At 42.7% G+C, this 18,119-nt stretch overlaps 1 protein-coding gene across 1 annotated transcript; it reads left to right on the top strand.

Annotated features, from left to right (window-relative positions):
* Nucleotides 1-1,179: 1,179 nt before the first annotated feature.
* Nucleotides 1,180-17,368, top strand: LOC146976948 (uncharacterized). Its single transcript, XM_085792718.1, has 11 exons — nucleotides 1,180-1,334; nucleotides 1,828-1,971; nucleotides 2,077-2,727; nucleotides 3,986-4,523; nucleotides 8,120-8,494; nucleotides 8,718-8,741; nucleotides 9,040-9,217; nucleotides 9,313-9,401; nucleotides 9,488-9,559; nucleotides 9,646-9,776; nucleotides 16,740-17,368. Exons 2-11 carry the CDS (start codon nucleotides 1,836-1,838, stop codon nucleotides 16,898-16,900), a joined length of 2,355 nt encoding a protein of 784 aa, XP_085648844.1. The 5' UTR covers nucleotides 1,180-1,334; nucleotides 1,828-1,835; the 3' UTR covers nucleotides 16,901-17,368.
* The last annotated feature ends 751 nt before the right edge of the window (nucleotides 17,369-18,119 follow it).

Here is an 18,119-nt window from a genome sequence, read left to right as displayed (position 1 = left end):
AACGAGCTGGCCCCAACAGCTGGCCACTGCACACAGAGCAGAGCAGAGCAGAGAGATTTGTGCTCTGAGCAGCTTCCGAAAACAGCCCAGAAAAAGAGAACCGTACCTCTTATCAGAATGTGGCCATGACTACTGGGGCAAGGAGACCTTCCTGAGCACATTGATGTGCATTAAATGTTTGTAGGGCAAAAACTTTTCTCAGGGTCGCAAGGTAGAAAAAAAATCAGCTCCTACTTTTATATTGAAGTGGATGAGCCACTGGAGCGGGTCTAGCTGCACAATTAGGCTCATAGAGACAATTCTGTAAGTCTGTCTGCTGTTTTGAATACATCAAATGAGACACGACAAGTGTGGCTACAAACCAGTGAGGAAATCATGTGTCTAGAGTTTAATTTGTGGCCGTGCTGGCAATTTATCCAGAAAAAATCCTGAATGTTTTTTCGATCCCTCTCACTCTAGCGATGATGTCACTCACTCTAAGCCCTGTTCGTTAGACGCAACACACACCCATTATAAAGCTGGATTTTGTCAAAAAACTTAATGATTTTAAAGCGGCCAAATATCAGAAACTGTTGAAGATATCAATAAGCTGAGTCATAGAGGAATACTTAAAAAGTTTGTCTACAGCTCAGAATTTGAATGAAGTCTCTAGCTGAAAGTATGTGGACACTTTAAAGGCTGAAAGAAGTAAGAAGATTTGAAGAGTTTCAAGACTGTTCCAATGCATTCTCTATGGGGAAAAAAAAATCAGAAATAGTTGAATATTGCAAAAAGTATGAATAGTTGAAAAGAGAAAAGACATAGCACACCTGTCCCGAAAAGGCTGAACATTTTGATATTTGAATTGTTGAAATAGCACAAAGTATGAAGGACTAGTTACATGACGAAGAAAGGCAGAAAATGGCCGAACCGAATAACAATAGTGTGAATGCTTCCAGCATTCACACTAATGGTGAAGAATTCTGAAATGTACATTTATGAATATGGAACTTCCCCAATAAAATATAAAGGTTTACTATAGTACATAGTTTCTTTTCTTTGAAATCAAAATAAGTGATAACGTTCTACCCCTCAATGTTGATTTTGTGTTTTGTTTTACACAATATATAATGTCCTTTTGCGTTTTAATTTGAAAGGTACTCTGTCCATGACATCACACCGGAAGTTCAGACAAAGTGGCTTCCGTTAGCTTGACGCCGCCGGTCTAATGCGATAACGGCACTGATTCCTCGGGAAACACCGGCCGGACTCGGCGCCTTTCTGCCGGTAAACCACCGAAAATGAGTAATAAAAGGATTTAACGGAGACTAACGGACCCGCCGGGCTTCAACAAGGTAAAACGAAGCGTTAAAACGCCCCAGTTTGTCCCCGTAGGACGGATTCACTCAGCTTGGCTAGGCAGCTAGCCGCAGCTAGCTCTGACACAGTTTTCTTTTATTTCCCCCAAAATCACCTTATCGATCAGCCCAGCGTCCGCGAGCGCCCCTGTAGCTTCGTGTTACGTCACATGAATCCCGCTGTGACGCCATAAAACCATCAATGTGACCCCCCGTCCACCAGCTGACGGTGAAATCCTCGGATTTACACAAATAATTTTAGAGATTTTTTTTTTCTCCCCTTCTCTCGAGCTGTTGTTGAAATCTCACGAGATTTGGCGAAAGCTGCGATGTTTTTAAAGGTCCTCAGTTCGTAATCTGCTGATGTCATTAAAAAAAATGTTGTTGTTTTCACGTCAGGAGGTAGCCGAGATATGTAACGTGTTTGTTTCACAGTGATGGATTAAAGCCATTATTCTCTCTCTCTCTCTCTCTCTTCCTTTGTGCCCAGTCTCCACCATGCTCTCTCGACCATTGACACTGAGTGACAGTGATGACCGGGGCCGTGGCCTGGTGGCCGTGGCCCCGCCCCCTGTCCTCCCATTGGTCAACGAGGGTGATGACGACGATGACGATGACAGTGGACCACGAACAGGTGAGTTTTGCTACTTATATATATTGGTTTGGGGCGAGAGAGCTGATGTTTACATGTGGAGATAGAGAGAGAGAGAAAGACTTACTGCTGTTTGTCCTCCTGCAGGATTTTTCTCTCCTCCTTGGAGCTCCTCCCCCTCATCACCTCCTCCTCCTCCCTGTGGCTCCTCCTCCTCCTCCTCCTCCTCCTCCTCCTCTTCCTTTCTCTCCTTCCCATCGTCTTCTATCCCTCATCCTCCTTTTCCTCGCCCGTCTGTCTCTTTCATGTCATCTGCTCCTCCTTTAGCTCCTTCTTTACCTCCCACTCCTGCTGCCCCTCCATCCATCCATCCTTCACCTCCTCCTGCTCCTCCTGTCTCTGTTGCTTTATATCTCCATCATTCTTCACCTTCTCTTCCACCTCCTGCATCTTCTGTCTCTCCTCCTCCTCCTCCTTCTTCTTCTTCTGCTCACCTCCATCCATCGCTCATTCCTCCTCCACCTCCTCCTCCTCCTCTTTGTCCAGCCCCGCCCTCCTCCTCTGCTCCTCCTCCTCCTCCTCCTCTTCCTCTTCCTCTTCCTGCCCCCTGCTGCCCCTGCGCCTCCCTCCTGCACCGCCTCCTCTCGGCCCACCGGTCGGAGGTGCGGCGCCTCCTGCGAGGAGCCGTGGCGTCGCTCGGCCGTCGCCTCGACTCCCTGGAGAGGAGGAGCAGGAGGAAGAGGAGGAAGAAGACGGGCCGCGGCCAGAGAGGAGGAGGAGGAGGAGCCTGCTCTCCCGGTGAGTCCCGCTCTGAAGTGGAATCACAGCCACATACAAATGAAAGCTTCTCGTACCTTAAAGGGATAGTTCAACATTTTGGCAAATTGGCCCATTGCCATAATCGCTATAGTCATAGCAGTAGGTTCATTACCTTTAATTGTAGGTGTAAGCTATTTTTAGTACGGCAGAGCGCAGCAGCTGGCTGCTCAGAGCTACGCTATGGAGGCTAACGGAATTTCTTGGTTTCCCTCATTAAACTCATCAAATACAAAATCTCAAAACTCCACAGCGCTTTTGTAGACAAGTTGTGAGCTGCACAACCACCACGCTATGAGATAATGACGGAACGATACGAAACGGAGCCGTTTTCGAGGTAAATACAGGGTAAATACGGAGACTGCTTGCTGAAAAACTGTCCCTGAACGCAACGCGCATCAGCGGTTTTGTATGAATTTACCTCGAAAACGGCTCCATTTCGTATCGTTCCGTCATTATCTCATAGCGTGGTGGTTGTGCAGCTCACAACTTGTCTACAAAAGCGCTGTGGAGTTTTGGGATTTTGTATTTGATGAGTTTAATGAGGGAAACCAAGAAATTCCGTTAGCCTCCATAGCGTAGCTCTGAGCAGCCAGCTGCTGCGCTCCGCCGTACTAAAAATAGCTTACACCTACAATTAAAGGTAACGAACCTACTGCTATGACTATAGCGATTATGGCAATGGGCCAATTTGCCAAAATGTTGAACTATCCCTTTAATGAGTTGTTACAAGTCGTTACAAATACATAAGTGGGCGACGCATCGAACCGAGGCGGCCATGTTGCATCGCCATTTTTTATGTTCAGTGGCAGCGTGACCGTAGGTAACCATAGAAACTCAGCGGAGCTGTGGGCTCGGCCTGTTAAAACTGTCACCACTGTGTAGTGTGAGGAAGGACGGAGGCACTAATGTTGCATTCAGGTGCAGTCAGGCAGACGGCCGTCGGCAAACCAACCGGATGTCATTTTACTCCACCAGAGAAAGACGGTAAAACAATACCACATCACCATGACAACATATTGTCACACCTGTATTGTTTTGCCTCGTGCTGGCGGACCACTTGTTTACATAGACGCTTGTTTATCCTGTTACATGCAGTGTCTGTTGTCTGTCTGACGTCTGCCCGATTTCACGTGAATGCAACATCAAGAATACGTTACGTATGCAACCGCACCGCTAGATGGGGGGAATTCCTACACATTATACCTTTAATAATATACACAACGGTTTCTCTTTTCAGCCTCGTCCGTCTTCACCTCCTCCACCTCCACCTGTAGCCCCGCCCCCCTCCCTCTTGTCACGACCTCCTCTTCATCAGCAGCATCAGCATCATCAGACGGCGACGACACGGCAACGCCCCCTCTCCTCTCAGAACAGAGGAGGAAGGGGAGGAGCAGGGAGGATGACGATGAGGAGGAGGAGGAGGAGGAGGAGGGAGAGGAGGGGGTGATGGTGAGGGGGAGGAAGAGGAGGAGAAAGACCGAAGGAGAACTGGTTTTTAAAATAGAAAACAAAAAAGAGGAAGAGGAGAAGAAGGAGGAAGAGGAGGAGGAGGAGGAGGAGGATGGTCGGAGGTTCATCGGGCAGATGGCGGTGTCGGTGTCGGTCGGAGGAGGAGGCGCGGGGGGGGAGGGGCGGCTCACACTACAGAACTACAACCAGAAGAAACACAGGAGGAAGAGGGAGGAGGAGGAGGGAGGAGTCGACCAATCGGAGAAGAGCGGCGCCGGCGCGGTCGTCAGGCAGAACGGGTACCGAGCCGAGCTGCTGCTCCACAGGTGAGAGAGAGTAGCCATGTCACGGTTATAGATTTTCTTCGATTTCTTCTTTTGATTAATTCATTTTTACAACAATATGAATGTGTAAAATCAAATATAGTCAAAATATAATTATATTGCTAATTATATATTTTATCTATTATTATTATTCATCCTATTATCATCCACAAGTTTCCGAACGTCATCTATGGTCAAAACTGGCTTCCGGTTTGCCGGTTTGGTGGAATTTTACGTTTCCGTTTCCATGGTTTTCAGGCGTTGTCATAGTTGCGGTAAACGCATGGATCTATTAACGCTGGCTTTTAACACGGATGTCAATTTGTGTGATATCCACTGTTAAAAGCTGCTGTGATGATCCATGCGTTTTACAGATTTTCATTGGGGGAAAAAAAAAAAAAATCCATGCATTTACCACGGCTACTGAAACCATGGAAACGTAAACATAACATTCCAAAACCGGCAAAACAGGCTACGTTTTTGACGTTCGGAAAAAGGTGGATAGGACAAATTATTAATCCCAGAGGGGAAGTCAATAATTGTCATCTAGACCAAATGTTTAAATTGATTTTAATCTACAAATCACACGCTAACATTTAAATTCCTACCAATTCAATATCACGTTTTCATTGACAGCCTTTCATGCATGGAGGTTACTACAGTGTACAGCTGTTTAAAGGGATACTTCACCCAAAATCGATAATTCACCAATCATCTTGTTACCGTGGCAAAGGTACCATCACCTAAGACATTAAATGATTATCGACTCATGTGGCCCTCACCTCAGTGGTGATGAAGAGTTTTGAGTGTATAGTAAAAAAGAGCTTGCTTGCTATGACGCAGACTGTGATTGATCCCCTTCAATTCGCCTACCAACCCAGGAAAGGGGTGGAGGATGCTGTGGCGACACTATTGAATTTAATTGTCAGGCACCTGGAAGGCAGGAAAACACACATACGTCTATGTTTTGCTGATTTTTCATCAACCTTCAACTGTATGCAGCCTCTTGTCCTTGCTCACAGGCTTTCAGAAATACACAGTGTTGATTTGGGAACTATATGCTGGTTAGTTGATTTTCTGACAACAAGGCCTCAGAGAACTCGTGTTAATGAAACCCTGTCCGGGACTCTGTTGTGTTCCACAGGCTCGCCCCAGGGATGTGTCTTGTCACCTCTGTTGTTTATGTTGTACACTAATGATTGTAAGAGCACGTTTGAGTCTAGGCACATAATTAAATTTGCTGATGACTCCGTGATTGTCAGCCTCCTGCAGGACCATGAGGCGGGCCACGGACCAGTCCTTGACCATTTTGTTAGATGGTGTGATGATTCTTATATGCAACTTAATGTGTCAAAAACGAAAGACATGATAATTGATTTCCTAAAGAATCCACCTGTCACAGCCCAAACCTTTGTCAAAGGCACAGCTGTGGACATAGCCAACCATTATAAGTATTTAGGCACCATCCTGGATGACAAACTGTCTTTTGAGAGCAACTCAGATGCCATCTGCAGGAAAGTAAATCAGAGGTTGTTTTATTTAAGGAAACTGAGGTCTTTTAACGTTGATAAGAAGTTTCTTAAACTGTTTTACTCATCTTTTATTGAGTCCATTTTAACTTTTGCAATGATTTGTTGGTTTGGGAACCTCAGCATATCAAATAAGAATAAGATGAAGAATGTGGTCAAACTCTGCCAAAAAACAATTGGCATTAACTTGAATGACCTTGATAATGTTTATCAGGTCAGAGCCATTCAGAGGGCAAAGGCCATTCTGGCAAACCCTCTCCACCCTCTTCATGCAGAGTTTCGACTCCTCCCATCTAAGAGGAGGTACACGTTCCCTTGTCAGGCCAAATCAAACAGATATTTAAAATCCTTTGTCCCGTCTGCCGTTAGATTCCTTAATACGCTGTAGGCGAACCTGTTGGGAAGGATGTACAGTACTGTAATCTGTGATGACTATATGTATTTATATGTATTTATTGTATCTCGTGTGTGCTATGTGAGCTCTACTGTGTTGACTCTGAACTTTTGTTGCAAACCAAATTGCCCTTCGGGGACATTAAAGATTTTCAAATCAAATCTACTCAACGTCATGCCAAGGAAGGGTTTGGAGAAGTTTCAGAGTCATCAAAACGCTCTCTGAAAGACGACTCCAAAAGTTCTCCAAACCCTTCCTTGGCATGACGGTGAGTAGATGATTGGTGAATTATCGATTTTGGGTGAAGTATCCCTTTGAAAGTGTTTTTTCTATATATATAAACCTGCAATTTTGGGCACTGCTGCATATAGTCCACTTTAGTGGAAGCTATTGCATCATCTCATATAAAAAATCCCGTTGGCTGGTCATTGCAATGGGAAAAAGTACTCTGTAAGATCCAAGATGGCCGACAGACAGGGAGAAAGACCAACCTCAGCTATTTCGGTTGCTACCTTCTATAAAAAGATGCCATTGCAGGTGAAAAAAAAATTACATCAAGTAACATCTAAGGAGACATATTATGTAAAGATTTTCCAAGTTTTGATTTTATAAGAGGAAATACCGATTAATCATCTGTCCACTCAGTTGTACATCATTCATCACTAGCTATGCCTACTACTAATGTTGTTCTTGAAAATAATTCATATCCTGTAATGTTTTGGCTGTGAATCAACTTCTTTATGTTTTTATAATGTAATTTGAGTTTTTTTTAAAATATATATCCTTATATTTTGCAGAGCTGAAAAAGACAGGCACACTACAGGGTAATAGAGGAGTTTCCAGACTCAAGTGAGGAAGAGTGTGCTTCTGGTAGCAGTGCCAGTACAGACAGGTGCAAGCAGAGAAGTAGGATCAAGCAGTGACAGTGAAGGTGAGGAGTCTGGAGGGAGTTGAGGCTGAGGGACCTGAGGGACCACCACCTCCCAGAGCTCAGGGGAAGAAAGCAAAAGTAAAGAGTGTCAGAAATGTCTGGAAAGATAAGGATAACCAGTCTGAGGGAGACCCGCCTCCTTTCTTAGGAGAGAGCAAGATGAATGTTGAGGAAACAGATCCAATTTCTTGGTTTCCCTCATCAAACTCATCAAATACACAATCCAACAACTCCACAACGCTCTGGTGGACAAGTTGTGACCTGCACATTCACCACGCTATGAGATAATAACAGAACGTTACCAGACAGACGAGAGAGTTGTTTTAGAGGTAAATTCATGCAAAACCGCTGATGCTCGTTACCGTCGGGGGCAGTTTTTCAGCAAGCAGTCTCTACATTTACCTCTAAAACAACTCTGTCTGGTAACGTTCTGTTATTATCTCATAGCGTGGTGAATGTGCAGGTCACAACTTGTCCACCAGAGCGTTGTGGAGTTGTTTGATTGTGTATTTGATGAGTTTGATGAGGGAAACAAAGAAATCCCATGAGCCTCCGTAGCGTAGCTCTGAGCAGCTCACGGCTCTGCTCCGCCGTTCTAAAAATAGCTTGCACCGACAATTAAAGGTTACGAACCTACTGCTATGATGAAAATTTTTAGAAATATTCCTTTAATTTTGAGACAGAGACAAAGAGATAAATGTGTCAAAATACAAAAGTAAGAGGTTTGATTTTTTTTTTTCTTCAGTATGACTGGCTCCTCTTCCCATGATGCCTTGCGCCTCCTTCAATCGTCGGCGGCCGTGAGCCGGAGCGTTCCGACCTGCAGCCAGTCGGTTGCCGTGGCGCCCGCTACGCTCACCGTCTCTTCCGGCCAATGGCGTTTCTCCGACTTCACCCCTCCCCTCCCCCTCTCCCTCTCCTCCAATCACAGCGCTTTCCGCCTGTGGCTCCCCTCGTCCTCGTCCTCGTCCTCCTCCTTGTTTCCACCCGCGCCCATGCTGCGGCTCTCGAGGGTTGCCATGGAGACGCTGGCGGACATAGTGAAGGGCGGGTCGAGCTGGAGTCCCCTGCGGCCGCTGAAGGACTGGACGGCCCCGCCCAGTCTGAGCAGCGACCACTGGTTGGTCGTATTTAAATTAACTCACATTAATATTCATGAGCAGAAATTAAACATTATAGATAATACGGTAGTAATAATAATAGTTAATTGATTTTAATTATCTTGAGCTGTCATGATGTCATATTTGTAAACAGATAGTAACTAGTTTCATCAATATATTACATTGTATAAGTTGATGTTGTTGTTATCAGTGGAGACTGACCATGATGTTTGTTTTTTACAGTTATGTGCGAAGTCTGAATCTGAGGTGAGAAACTGACAATGATATCACATTTTATTACAAATAATTAATGTTATTATAGTAATTATATGAGTACAAGAGTTTTTATTTGTCATTTGTTACACACCAATGTACATAAAAAAAAAGAATTATTGTTGCCTCAACAAATCCCACAGTGATTGTTAATAATTATTCAAATATACTAATAAATAAAATAGATAGACAAAACAACAACAAAACAATAGCACATCACATCTATAATTACATACTTTTGTGTGTGTTTATTACATGTTATTACACTGTTATCACGTCTTCTGGTTTGCAGCTCAACTTTTTCCACCCGGCGACAGCAGAAGCAGCGAGCCAATCACAGCACTCGGAGTGTCCATCTCCCCCGGCGACGGGCACTGCCCCTCCCCCCGTGTTCAGCCAATGGACTGTCAGATCTGTTTCCTGCCAGCCAATCAGCGACCAGCTCTGAGTTCCTCAGCGCGAAGGGAGAGGTGGAGTTTCTCCTTCGCAAATTTTTGTTTGCGCGTTGTAAAAATAAATAAATAGTTTATTTTATTAACTTTTTTTTTCATGTGTTTCTGCTCAGCGCGCTAAACGAGTTTCACAGATTCGCATCCGCCGGGCGTCGCCGCGGGAAACACCACTCACACCGATGGGACTGCCAAAGGTCAAAAGGTGAAGAGCGAAATAAAGCAGCGAAAAAACAACAAGAATAAAAAAAACAAAAGAGAAAATATTCCAACATTGAAACTGTTTTTCAGATTAAAGAAGAAAGAGTTCAGTCTGGAGGAGATTTACACCAACAAGAACTACAAGTCCCCAACATCCAACAGGTAGAAAACTACAAATCCCCCACCTCCCAACAGGTCCCACTCAGCAACTATTAGACTTCCCAGCATGCTTTGCTGTTGTCTTTCAGGAGTCTGGAGACGATCTTCGAGGAGCCGCGAGAGAAGGACGGAGCGCTGCTTCTGATTGGCCAGCAGAGACGGCGCAGGCTCCTCCTCTTCCCCGATTTCACTCAGCCCAGGAAGAGGAAGAGGCCGCAAGGTATTCTGGGATATATGATGGATAGGATTTTTTTATTATATACAGAAAAAAAATAAAGGTAACGCTTTATAATAAGTACACACTATTAAGCATTAGTTAAAGGGACAACGAGGAGTTTCTAATCGGTTATAAAAAAGTCTCACGTTAATGTGGATGAATCTCCGCTACCCACACTTGTTAACGGGCCCATTTTCGATAAATATATCGTTCTGTCTCTATCGTTATTTTGTTATTATTAGTGGTGGCGGAGATGCTGGTCGAGCCGACCAGCGTTTCTTTACTTTCAGTTTCGCAACGAGTCATGAGAATAACGTAGCTGAATCGCCGTTTATGGTCGGAACTACGACGGTATGTGAACCTCTTTGAACCTCTGACTTTAATTCTTGATGAATGAAAACATGAGTCTGTCTTGCGCCGGTCAAAAGAATTTTACGGTGCGTGCGGAGGCTCATAAATGTAGTGTGAAAACACTTTGCTTTTCCAAAACTCCTCGTTGTCCCTTTAAGCATTAATAAATACTGAATTCTTCATGTATAACGGATAAATAATCATTAGTATGTAGTTTATAAACACAGTTAAAAATGTTTTACTCATAATTGATAAGCACGAACTGTATTTATAAACTACACACCATACTAATGAGTATGCATGTGTTTTTTTTTTTTTTGAATAATGTTTTTATTATGGTTTTTCCATAAACATACAAATTGAACACATTACAAACAAACAAAAACAAACAAACAAACAGTGGCCACAGAAATCAAGACACAGGAGCGTTCAGTCCATTTCAATTGACAGTGATGCAACAACACAAAATATGAGCAGTAAATAAATGACAATTGATCACCAAGCAAGTGGAAATCTAGCCTCACGGCCCAAAGATGTCATCTTGCCATTTGTCAGCGCTGCGGTCGACCATTCCCTTTAAAACAATATTTGTAAGTCTTTTACCAGCATATTTAAAGAAGGGTGTCCAGGTCTTGAAGAAGACTGGCGTTTTACATCTGAATCTGTATGTCAGATATTCCATTGGTATTAACTCAAAAACCAGTTTATGCCATCCTATAATTGTAGGAGGTGCATTATCAATCCATTTAAGGAGTATATTTTTTCGGGCAGCAAATGTAAGAACATTAAACAGCCTTCTTTGATCAGATCCTTTGATATGAGGGCTGGCTAAGCCAAGGAGCAGAGCCTGAGGGTCAGGGTCAAGATGGACATCAAAAATCAAATTGAGTTTGTCAGTAATTTTACGCCAGTACTCCTCAATATAAATACATGACCAGACACAATGACTGTAACTCCCCACCTCTACGTGACACTTTGAGCACATTTCAGTCAAACTCGGATTCATCCTATGTCTGAGCTGGGGGGTAATCTGCAATCTGTGCAGTATCCTAAACTGGGTCTCTCTAGTTCGATTACAAATAGAGATCTCTTTCGCCCGTTGCCACATTTCTGACCATGTTGTCTCATCAATTCTGAGATTGAGATCCTTATTCCACACCTGCCGTAGATAGTCTGTATCCATATTGCTGGCAAGATTAAGTTCAACATAACCCCGGCCAAGGACTGATTTTTTGCCTCGGTTGAGAAGCAGGCGCTCCATCTTTGAAGTCTGATGGTCAAAGACATGACTATTTTGATCCTTAATGAAGCTACGGACTTGGAAAAATCTGAAGCAATTATGTGGAGGTAGATTATATTTCTTTTCAATTTCTGTAAATGGGAGCATCACTCCTTTATGAAATAAATGCCCGAGGGTTAAGACCCCTCTATCTCTCCAAATGTTAAAACCACCATCTGTGCTGGCTGGGGCAAAATCAATGTTACAGTGTAAAGGAGCTAGAGAAGACAATGTATTTGCACGGCCCTCCAGCTTCCTTATTGCTTGCCAGGCTTGTAGAGTTGTTTTAACTATAATATTATTAACTGAGACACTCTTAATTTTTTTAAAATCTAGGGCGAATAACAGACTTGGCAAAGGGCTACCTGCGTTAAGTGTTTCTAGATCTAACCAAACTGATTCCGAGTCACCATTAATCCAATCAGCTATGTAGCGAAGCTGTGCAGCAAGCTGATAAAGTCTAACATTAGGGACGGCCAAGCCACCTTTCTCCACAGACATCTGTAGTTTAGCCATCTTTAATCGAGGCTTCTTTTTGTTCCAAATAAATGTACTAAACCAGCTGTTCACCCTCTTAATAGTTTTATTATTAAGTAAAATAGGGACCATTTGAAGGTGATAAAGGAGTCTCGGCAAGATATTCATTTTGAGCAAGGAGATCCTCCCCAACATAGACAATGGTAGAGATATCCACCTGTCAAGATCATCCCTAATGCGTTTTAGAAGAGGCTCAAAATTGGCCTTGTACAGTGCTTCTAGTGATGGAGTAATTGAAATCCCCAGGTAAGTGAAACCTTTGGGTGACCATTTAAATGGAGATGGAGTCGGGCAATGAGGGTTACCTAGAGGCATGACCTCAGATTTAGAAAAATTTATTTTGTACCCTGAGAACTCACTAAATTGTTTTATTATTTCCAAAACAGCTGGTACAGATGTCTGTGGGTTAGTTACAAAAAGTAAAATATCGTCAGCGTATAAGGCTATTTTATGATCTTTTTCACCAGCAGATATTCCAGTAATATCTGGGCTATTCCTTATAGCTTCCGCGAGAGGTTCTATAACTATGGCGAACAGCAGTGGGGATAGGGGACACCCCTGTCTGGTGCCTCTGCCCAGGGGAAAGTAAGAAGAAGTCTGCCCATTAATACGAATAGCTGCAAGTGGTCTATTATATAAGAGTTTAACCCAGCTGCAGAATGTTTCTCCCAGCCCAAAGGTGTCAAGAGCAGAAAAAAGAAAAGGCCATTCGACTCTGTCGAAGGCCTTTTCTGCGTCTAAACTTATCACCATGCTGGTCAGTTTCTGCTGATGCGACAGTTGAATTACATTTAACAGCCTTCTCATATTATTACAAGAGTTCCTGCCAACAACAAATCCTGACTGATCGACATTAATAATGTTAGGAAGTACCTTCTCAAGGCGCCGTGCTAATATTTTAGAAAGTATTTTAAAATCGACATTTAACAGGCTTATGGGACGATACGAAGAGCATTCATCAGCTGGTTTCCCCTTTTTAAGTATGAGACTGATATTAGCTTCAGTGAGGGACTTAGGTAGAGACCCTCTAACAAACGAGTCATTTAGCATCTCCAGAAAAGGGTCTATCAGTTCTGACATAAATTCTTTATAGAATTCACAGCTAAGGCCGTCAGGGCCTGGGGCTTTTCCTGACTGTAGGGTCTGCAGTGCCTCCAAAGCCTCCTGTTTCATAATTGGTTTGTTTAATTCTTGTCTTTGTTCATCTGTTAGTTTAGGCAGAGTGAGTTCAGACATGAATTTATCAATCAAATCCTGTACTCCCGCGGGCTCCTCACTAGTGTAGAGTTTACTATAAAAATCACTAAACACCTTATTAATATTTTTTGTATCAAATTTACTAGATCCATTTGTGTCTTTAATAGATGAAATTGTCTGAGAGTCACTCTTCCTGTTTACTAATCTTGCAAGGTATTTATTTGGTTTATTGCCACACTCGTATAGCCTGTGTTTAGCAAACCTAATACTTTGCTCGGCTTTATGGGTAAGCAGAGAATTTAGAGATGCTTTTGTGGCCAGCATAGCCTTCATATTAGCCTCAGATGGATACGTGGCATACGTCTTTTCAAGGTTGGATAGTTCACCCTCTAGTTTAGTTTGGGCTTCCAAGGATTTGCGTTTTTTACTTTTTGAATAGGAGATAATCAGGCCCCTGGCATACACTTTACAGGTTTCCCACAACACTGAGGGGGAGATATCTGGTGTTTTATTTATGGTGTAAAAGATTTTAAATTCTGACTTAAAGTATGAGATAAATTTGGGGTCGCTGAGTAGATGTGGGTTGAACCTCCAGGAATTAGTAAAACCTTGTTTTTCATTAAACATCAATTGTAAAAATACTGGACTGTGATCAGAAACAGAAATAACTCCTATGTCACAAGACACCACAGATGATAGCATCAGTTTAGGAACAAAAAAGTAATCTATCCTGGAGCTAGTTCTGTGAGCGCTGGAAAAGAAAGTAAACTCTTTTAAATCAGGATGAACAGTTCTCCAGATGTCAATAAATCCAAACTCATCACATGTATCTGCTACTGCTCTAGCTCTTTTTGAAGGGGCCCCAGTTTCTGCCGGCAGTCTATCAAAAAGTGGGTTCAGGTGGCAATTAAAATCGCCACCTACTACAGAACATTCAGTTTCAAGTTCAGCAAACTCCAAAAATGCCTTCGTGACAAAGTCGGTAGGGTGACCAGGTGGAGCATACATGTTAAGGATTGAAATATATTTTCCATATAGTAGGCCTTTAATTATAATGTAACGTCCATTACTGTCCTTGACACAGGATTCGAGTTTAAAGGGCAATTTCTTGTTGATTAGAATACACACCCCTCTACTGTTGGAGGTGTAGGATGAAAAAAAAGCCTCGCCAACCCAGTCTCGTTTCAGTTTGAGATGTTCCTGATCCTCCAGGTGGGTTTCCTGCAGCAACGCGATCTCAACACCTTCCTTTTTAAGGGAGGTGAGAATTTTTTTCCTCTTCACTGGATGATGAATACCCCGTACATTCCAAGTACAGAGTTTGATACTAGGAACACTCATAGCTAAATTAAATAGACTTTAGCATAACTCAGGTTGTTGCTAATACTCACTGTCATATATACTAATAAGCTAATCAGACTGAGCACATTGTAAACTTGTAACAAAACAGTGGCCAAACTTGAAATAAAACTATTTACAAACACCAACACTAGGTCTTTCAGTGACCATACCAAGACCCTTAAACTTAAGAGTAAACAGAGAGTAAGTTCAAACCCTCCTTTAGGGTGAAAGACCCTTTGCCTAACCCGAGATGCAAGCATACTCCTAATCGAGCTGGCACATTGAAATTAAATTGAAATATGAGCCACCCCACCACTGACTAAAACCAAAATAAAGTAAACCAACTCCCCAAAAGGAGGAGAGGGGAGAGAAGGAGAAAAAGGAGGAAAAAAAAGGAAGGTGGGGGGTATATTTGGTAGATTATGTTACCTGATGGCGTAGTAAAGTAAAATCAAACAAAAGTCCCTATGTTAACAGCGATAGGAAGCTGAATGGTTGTTTTGCCTGGTTGGTAGTAAGCAGACATTGCATGAATAATAACCACTACTTTCATTTCTCTAATAACTGTAACTTATTAGATAAAAATTAGTGTATCCATAGATGCTTTAAAGATTATTCCTGAGTTAACTCAGAAGACCATAAGCAAAATGTGCTTTTTAGGTGGGGCAGTTGCCCTATTAGTTAACACCACATCTGAGCAGTGGTAAAATGACCCACTTCAGTTACATATTTTCTGCTCACTACAGAGAGTCAATAAACGCAGAGGCTTGCTCTGGAGAATGAAATGTTTTAACAGTTTTGTTCACCATAATCTTCAATGAAGCAGGGTAGATCATGGCATAGCGAGCCCCCTCGATACTCTGCAGCTTCCTCCTCACCTGGTCGAATTCGCGTCGCTTCTTCTGTGTTGCAGCAGCAAAGTCCGGGAAAAAGTGAATCCTCGCTCCCTCGACTCGGATGTCTTTGAGACGTCTGGCTGCATCCATCACTCGCTGGCGATCACTGAAGTTATGGAACCTTGCTATTATGGCGCGGGGATACCTTGACGTTTCCGGACCCTGAAGCCTGTGTGCCCTCTCCAACTTGATGCGTCCCGATTTGGTGTCAAGCTGTAGGATCTCGGGTATCCACGTCTCCATAAACATTGTTGTATTCGTCCCCTCCAGCTTCTCCGGCAAGCCTATGATCCGTAGGTTTTTGCGTCGGCTCCTGTTTTCGTAGTCGTGGAGACGCTCGGTCAGCTCGTTAGCCGTCTTTTCCAGAGCTAGCAGGCGCTTTTCAGTATCAACCGAGGCGTTTTCCACCACTAGGATCCTCTGCTCAGCCTCGCCGACCCGTTCAGTAACTTCTTTCAGACTCTGAGAGATGTTGGCTGTGATGTCGAGTGCCATCTTGTCCAGCTTTTCATCCATCATCTGAGCGATATTTGCCGTCATTGCTTCCAGAGCTCTGGTCAGTCCCGGGTCTGCTTCCCGGCTAGTGGCTGGGAGGCTCATGACTGGGGGGCCTCTGGCTGGGGGGGCTATGGATGGCGGGGCTCTGGCTGGGGGGCTAGCGCCTTTGCTAGCGCCACCTGCTAGCCTAGCATCGACAACACGAGGAGAAGCCGGCACCGTCTGTGCATCTTTCTTTTTCGTTGTATTTTTTGAAGGCATTTTGCCAGCAGCTTTGCTCCACAATTGATCCAGGGACATCACCCGGATTAAAATCCGCTTAGTTTTGAGTTTTAACGCCAACAGAAATAATTAAAACAGGATAACGTGCCGGAGCTCCGATAAAACGTGGCTACCCAAGCACTCGCATCACCGGAAGTCGAGTATGCATGTGTTATAAATGAAGAATTCAGTATTTATTAATGCTTAATAGTGTGTACTTATATTATTATATATTATATATAAGTGTTACCAAAATAACCAAAATAAATAAAGATAGAGACATTTTGATGTCGGCTACAGCTCAAACTCTGATTTTAACCCAAAGAAGTTTGGCTTTTTGTTACATTTGTTTATGTAGAATTTAGCAAATAGTAAGATCAAGTTCATGAGAAGATATGCATCATCGTTCTTCCTAATAAATCAAAAAAACAAAATAAACTAACCAAATATGGTGTTTATGTCGTATAAAGTGTTGTTGATAACAAACAAGTAAATATTTCTCCAGAGCTGATACATAAATTAGACCTAAATAATTGAGGTATAGGTTGATATGATGGATGAGGTTGTAAAGAACCGATCGGTGACTGACCGATGTGTTTGTTTTAGGCGTGGGGCTTCCCATCGCCACGGTGCCCAGGAAGCGGGCGGCGGCCAGGCGGCATTGCCACGGCGACTCCGGTGACGTGGACGCCGACCTGGACGTGATGCTGGTGGAGCGACTGAGCGCGCTGGAGGACTTCCTCACACGGCAGGGCCTGGACGTGTGAGCTGTGACACCACTTCCTGTCTGAAGCTGACTAAAAGGCCAAATAAACACGAGCTGCTAGCACACCTGCTAACTGCCACGTCACCACGGCGACGACGACATCAGTGGTCGTGGCTTAACGTAGCAGGGTTTTCTTTTTTTTTTTCCTTTTTTGCTGTGAACTTGTTTTTGTTTTTATTTTTTTTTATTTTTACAGTGTCGACTGTTTTAAAATGTGAATTTTTGCAATATTTAATATTTTAATAGTTTTTTTTTTTACTGGTTGGATCATGTCAGGTAACACACACACACACACACACACACACACACACACACACACACACACGCACTTCACAGATGCTGTAGTACTCTGCAGTACTCACATAGTACAGTGTAGTACTGCAGTCACTGGTGAATATTTTTAAAGTGTAATATATATTTCTGCTGAAAATGTTTCTATTTTTGAACAAATAAAGTTTGTTTCTAATCATGGACACTTGGCTCCTCGTTGTTGTTGTTTTGTGTGGTTAGTGTGTGTGTGTGTGTGTGTGTGTGTGTGTGTGTGTGTGTGTGTGTGTTCCTCTGGGACGCTGTTGGAGCTGTGTGTGTCCGACAGGTGGCAGCGATGTAACGTCAGCTGCTGTGAAAACTGGACACTGTATCACAATCAGACCCAAAGATGTTATTGTCTCAAAGTTTTAATGTAATGACAACCCCTATATACTTTATAACAAATCTTGTGCTTCTGATGGGTAAATTTCACATCCGTAAGATGAAGTTTTCCAAGTCCCTTTTAAACTTTGAAATCTTTTACAGTGGAATTTAATTTTTGTATAACAACTTTAGAGCTAATGTCGAACAAGAAAAGTGAACGCACAATGCTGCACTTTCAATACAATACAATACATATTTATGTATATAGCACATTTAAAAATACAACCCAAGTTGACCAAAGTGCTGTACAATATAAACACACAAGTAAAACATATACTAACAATAAAACTAGATGTATACAGGTGATGTACAGTAAAAACATGCAATAAAATAATAAAACAGAAGTAGAACAAGTACCTAACAGACTAATTTTTAGTAAGACTGAATTAAGAGGAATATTTAGTGCCTTATTTGTCATTTTATTTTATTTATATTTTATTTAATACATGTATATATGTATTTTTCTTGTACATTTTGTTACATACTCATTATTACTCAGTGTAATATTTGATATAACTCTGTTATTA

The sequence above is a fragment of the Trachurus japonicus genome, chromosome 12 (genome assembly GCF_045865225.1).
Source record: "Trachurus japonicus isolate A0001 chromosome 12, Traja_1.0".
NCBI classification, from domain to species: Eukaryota; Metazoa; Chordata; class Actinopteri; order Carangiformes; family Carangidae; genus Trachurus; species Trachurus japonicus.
The sequence above is the reverse complement of the archived record's forward strand: the minus strand, read 5'-3'. Positions and strand labels throughout refer to the sequence as shown.